The sequence below is a fragment of the Lottia gigantea genome (assembly GCF_000327385.1).
Source record: "Lottia gigantea unplaced genomic scaffold LOTGIsca_14, whole genome shotgun sequence".
Lineage (NCBI taxonomy): Eukaryota > Metazoa > Mollusca > Gastropoda > Lottiidae > Lottia > Lottia gigantea.
In genome coordinates, this window is record NW_008707617.1 from 2,222,546 (window position 1) to 2,228,545 (window position 6,000).

Here is a 6,000-nt window from a genome sequence, read left to right on the forward strand (position 1 = left end):
CATAAGCAGCATTATGATTCTAGGTTGTGACAAAAAAGGTGTAAATTTGTGATCCTGAATAATGAAAATGTTTCATTAACTTTCAATCAAATTTCATAAAACTTAGTATGTGGATATATGATAGAAACTTTGGTGGAATTATAGATCTATTGAAATATTTCAATAATTTTAGAATTTTCTTTTCCTGAATTACAATGATTAATTATGTTTAAAAAATATTCCCACAAAAAAAAGAATGTATTCAGCAAGAAATCAGTAATAATAATATTTTTTCTGTAGGATATGTCGAAAGAAGCAGAAAAGAATCTAAGCCCAAAACAGTGTGCAGTGCTCGATATGGCTCTGGATACTATTAAACAGTATTTCCATGCTGGTGGTCAAGGCTTGAAGAAGACCTTTTTGGATAAGAGCCCTGAGCTACAATCATTGCGTTATGCTTTATCACTATATACTCAAACTACAGATACTCTTATTAAAACATTTGTTGGTTCTCAAACATCACAAGGTTAGTGATTAATTTTTGTTCTATTTGTTCAGGTGAGGTTTGGGGCTGTTCAAACTGAGATGACATGATCATGTGACAAGCTGAGCTAATTAAGAATTTTAAATGATATGCTCATTTTCTCACTAATTATTTAAAGAGTTTTTATTTGCTATTTTAATTAAGCAACAAAAATCTACAGAATTATGGTATACATATATTCCTCCAAAGAATCTTGGCTTGTGTAGAGATAGGGCAAATTTGAAAATGCCTCAAGACAAGGTGGAAGTATCAATTCATCAGTTTATTGGTCTGTTTGCACATTTCTTGTCAGCAGAAAGAAACCTTTTTGATGAAACTTGACAAAATCCTAAATAAGTTTTAAATGACACTGTTTCAAAGAATTGTTTTCAAGTTACTTCCCTTGACTTGACAAACATACATAAAAATCAGATTGTTAATGAAACTTGGTATGCTGTATCAATGTGGATTGATGAGTTTCTGGACGAGTTGACTATAGAGTTTTGACTTGTTTGTCTTACCTGCCTCTATAGTGGGTGTGTGGCAGCTATATTTCTTCAATAAATATGCCAACTACTTGTAATAAATATGGTAGTCCAATGGTGGTCAGACAATCTAAATATTTTTTGAAAATAATGAACTTTAGTCTGATATATGATGTCACAGCTCTCACAGCTATTTAACATGAAAGATGAAGCTGAACCAAAAGTGACATATTGTCAAATAGAACAATTAAAACTTGTTAGCCTCTAATAAATATATTGACTGGATGTTATTTGCTGCAGTGTGAAACATTAGATACAATTTAAATATCCATAAAAAAAATCATGCCATCTTTGTTGTTAACATTAAACTTATGATTTAAATGTTTTATGCTATTTTGAAATTTTTTCCCCTCTATGCAAAAGGGTTGGTGAATACATGTTTTATGTTAAATTGTTACATACTCTGTCTACAATCAGTTATAATGTATATCTTTCAGATCAACCTAGCATTGGTGATGCTGTTGGTGAAGTTTCTATTCAAGTTGATTTATTTACACATCCTGGTACAGGTGAACATAAAGTTACAGTAAAAGGTAACATGGAATATAGACATGCTTGTAGTTTTGGCTGCAACATAATTGACAGAGACGTTAGCCTATTTATATTTTCCTACATTCTCAGTTAATAAATGAATTGATACAATGTAGCTGAAAGGATCAAACTACCATCTTGATAAAAAGATGTTGTGAGGCTTTATCTGAAAGCTTAATTAAAATGCTTTCAATTGGCTTTTTGAGCACACAAAGGGTGCTGATACATTCTGATGTATATAAACGTACATTGCCGTTGCCCCTGTCCCTCCGCAGGTCTGTCCAAAATTAGCTTGTGAACTTGATAGGTACCACAATTTTTAGGTGATTTTTATAAAATTTGATGTGTAAGGCATTTGTGTTATTGCTATGGATTTGAAAAAAATTTGGAATTAATATAATAAGTCACTGCCATGTATTATGAAGATCTTTAAAATAATAAAATTCATATTTGAGTCCTTAAAGACTGTTCTTGTTTCTGACAGTTTGTATTTGGCGTATGTTTTCTTGCCTGCCAAGCTATCTTATCTGATTTCTATGAATTTTATGTGATCATATTGATGAGATCTTGGACAAGTTCTAAATTGAGGATTTGTTTAACAGTTTATGAGTTATTGCCCTTGACTTAGTAAAATGCATCAAAATTTTATTATGAGCATAATAGAAGCTACAATTTTCCATTGATTTCAATGAATCGTGTGATCATATTATATTGATAAGATCTCAGACAAGTTCGAATTTGATTTTATTTTTTTAAAGTTTTGCATTAAGTCCAAACACATCGATATTTGTTTTTGAGCACTAAAGAGATTACAATTTTTTTATGATTATGATTAAATTTGGTTTGATCATTAATATTGATGAGATTTTAGACAAGTTTAAATTTGACATTTTGATATTTAGCACAATAGAACCTGCAATTTTCAATCGATTTGAAACTTGTGATCATTGGAATTTATAAGATTACTTTGGAAATGATTGTTGCAATAGAAACTCGACAGATTAATCATTATGATTCATGCTGGTCTTTATTGAATACAAAAAGTTAATAAAGCTGCTGTGGGTGTATTATTATCTTGCCTGACCTGGCCAGGTACAAGGGGCTGACATGGAAAAAGCGTCTAGTCATATGGATCGGACAATAAACCAAGGCTTTGTGGGCTACAGGCTGTGCACGTTAAAGATCCCTCGACAGTTGGAAATCGAAAAAGAGCCCTGGCAAAATTTCCCTCATTGCACCGTGCATGGCGTTGCCCGTCTTCATTAGCCAACATGGTGCAGAAAAGTAGGACGTAAAACTCCATTCATTTCATTTCATTTCATTTTGCCTGACCTGGCAAGCTATCTTCTGAGTATTGAATAGAAACTTGACAGATTATTCATGCTGTGTGGGCATATGTTTACTTTGCCTGGAAAGCTAACTTTAAAAAATTTGGTGTGTATGTTTCAAATTTGAGTATGATTTGACAAGGGTATATCAAGCCTTGATTCACTGCATTGATGTTAAATATGGCTTGTGAAGGTGATAGAGGCCACTGTTTTTATCCGATATTGATAAAATTTGATATATAGGTTTATATCCACAGGATCTTGGACATGTTAGAATTTGGGTACAATTTAAAGTAATATGTATATGTAATAAATAATATTTAATAATTAATGTGTACTTACCTAGCAAACCTTTTATTTTATAGTTGTGGCAGCCAATGATTTGAAGTGGCAGACTACTGGAATGTTCAGGCCTTTTGTTGAAGTTCACTTGATAGGACCTCATCTAAGTGATAAAAAACGTAAACATTCCACAAAATCAAAAAGTAACAACTGGTCACCAAAGTATAATGAAACTTTCCATTTGTGAGTTAAAATAAATTTCACCTTTATAACATTTATACTGTAATGATTAGAAACAATTATCTTAGCATAGGTGAAGATAGTACTTATAGTCTTCTTAACCAATATCTAATTATATTGATGGTAAAGGGACATGAAGAATTTCATTGGAATCGGCATGTTAACATAAAAAAGCTTAAGTTTTCATCTGTTTTTGATTAACCTGATCAGGTTGCTAAAAAAGATTCTGTGCTTAGGAAAGTGACTGATTATATATGTATGACAGTATGACATAGTTTTTAGTTTGCATAATCACAATTTCTTCAATCGTTTCAAATTTTCAATTTAGATTTTAAGGTTAAGTTTTGCTTTTTCAGTATTCTTGGAAATGAAGATGAACCAGATGCATATGAGCTCCATATTTGTGTGAAAGATTATTGTTTTGCTAGAGAAGACAGACTTATAGGAGTTGCTGTTATGCAATTGCGTGACATTATTGAACAAGGAAGCTGTGCTTGCTGGTGTTCATTGGGTCGTCGTGTTCATTTAGATGACACGGGATGGACAATCTTGCGCATTCTATCACAAAGGACAAACGATGAAGTTGCCAAAGAGTTTGTGAAACTTAAGTCTGAGTGTCGTCACATAGAAGAAGTGGTGCCATCCTGAATAATTGCCAAAAACTTGTTTCGTATAAATGGAAGAAATTGCAACATGATATGCTTGTTGTTATGGTAATTTTCTTTCTGAAGAATCTGACCTATTGAGAAATTGAATAAGATCAAGATAGTAAACAACATGTTTTTGTTCAGAATTATGAAGTGACAAATGCCATGAATTCAATCAGTTTGACGCTCAATATAATATTTGAGTGAAAGTAAATTGGCATGATGGATTGAAAAAGAAACATGAATATTTTACACAAATAACACCTGGCTTGGTACTGGGTCTTGTCAGTGGGATTATGAAACATTAATATTTTACACAAATAACAACCGTCTTGGTACTGGGTCTTGGCAGTGGGATTATGAAACATTAATATTTTACACAAATAACAACTGTCTTGGTACTGGGTCTTAACTGGCAGTGGTCTTTCCTTAATTAGGCTTATTAATTGAAGAATGTAAAAGGTCCATTATCCAGTTTATAACCCAGGTTCATTTTGTTAAACAATATGAGCCTGATTATTGTATGAATTAACCATGTGTGTCTGAAGCATATACATGTATTTTTTCCATGTATTAGTTTTTTTTAATTATTTATCTCATAAACAGAAAGAAATACTTTGTTACTTAAAGGGGTTGTAAAGAGGTTTTCTAAAAAAATTTATGCATATCAGGAACACTGAAAGCATCAATTTTCAAGCAGACATTCCTGCAATTCCACAAAAACTAGTTGTTTGATGAATGTCACTAATCATGAAATTTGCTTTATCACACAAAACTCTTTGCGATTATTGACGTCATCAAACACTTAGTTTTAGTAGAATTGCCACAAACTTGGAAATTGGAATGGTGCAAATTGATGCTTTCAGTGTCCCCGAAAGGCATGAAAAAATTAGAAAAGCTCTTTACAATCCCTTTAAAGTATCATTAAACAATCTGTCTAAATGTTATTCAGTAACAACATTACAAAAAGATAATTTTCATTAATTGTTTAGACAAATGTAATTTTTTGTCCAAATCGAGAAAGCAAATATGCAGAAAAATTGTTTCCTTTGTTACAAGGACCAAGATTTAGGAAACAAACTGCTGGGAAGGTTAATGTATTCCAATTATTTTCATCTGGTATATTTTCTTGTGTTAACTTAAATGTAGAAATCACATGAAAACAGAATTACTATGTCTTGGATCAGTAATTTTCAAAGTTTTCTTTTTGTGATAACAAGTTTTTCACTCTTTTTACAATAACATCAGAAATTAAAAATCTTTTCATTTGAAGCTCTTAATCTTGGCGAGAACGCCCTTGAATAATTATATGCCTGGCAACACCTAGTGTCAGTATCCCATATTGGACGCATTGGCGTTTCTACGGAAAAAATTCTGACTCGGATTTCCCACATTGGACCACCTGGCCCATATAAAGATATAGGCTACTCGGTCCAAATTCGGTAATATTTCAATTTTGAGGTAAATGCAATGAAAAGGGGTTTGTTGTCCACTCAGCACCCAAATGGTAAGGGTTATGTCGGAGATATGAAGTCTTTTTTTGCAATGTGGGAAATTTTGCCTAGGCAGCGGCGGTCTTAATCCTATTCCAACAGCCCCAGATATTTGTCACGGGGGTTTATTATCTCATCCGCAAGACGTCAGTCAGTCCCACTGACAAGGGGGGACCCGGACAGAACATCCACCAAGTACGAAAGCATCCTCGACTGGGATTTGAACCCTGGATCCCCTTACTAACAGTCAAATGACCACAGAGCCACCGCGGCATAAATTGATTTCAAAACTAAATTGTAGGCCAAAATAAACTTAACCAAGCTTTAAAAACAACCTAAATATAAAAAAAAAACAACACAATACTAGAAATGTGACAGTTTCGAGTGTCGCAACGAGACCTTTTGAAACTTCTAATCTGTTTTTCAACCTCA

General features: G+C 32.8%; 1 protein-coding gene across 1 annotated transcript in view; it reads left to right on the plus strand.

The window, feature by feature from the left end:
• Positions 1–4,076, plus strand: part of LOTGIDRAFT_157505 (hypothetical protein) — a gene marked incomplete at both ends in the record, with an annotated part of 32,436 nt that extends 28,360 nt beyond the window's left edge. The window contains 4 exons of the mRNA XM_009049712.1: positions 280–505; positions 1,485–1,580; positions 3,272–3,431; positions 3,785–4,076. Of these exons, the coding sequence (XP_009047960.1) occupies positions 280–505; positions 1,485–1,580; positions 3,272–3,431; positions 3,785–4,076 (774 nt within the window). The remainder of the gene's footprint in view (positions 1–279; positions 506–1,484; positions 1,581–3,271; positions 3,432–3,784) is intronic.
• Positions 4,077–6,000: the final 1,924 nt, after the last annotated feature.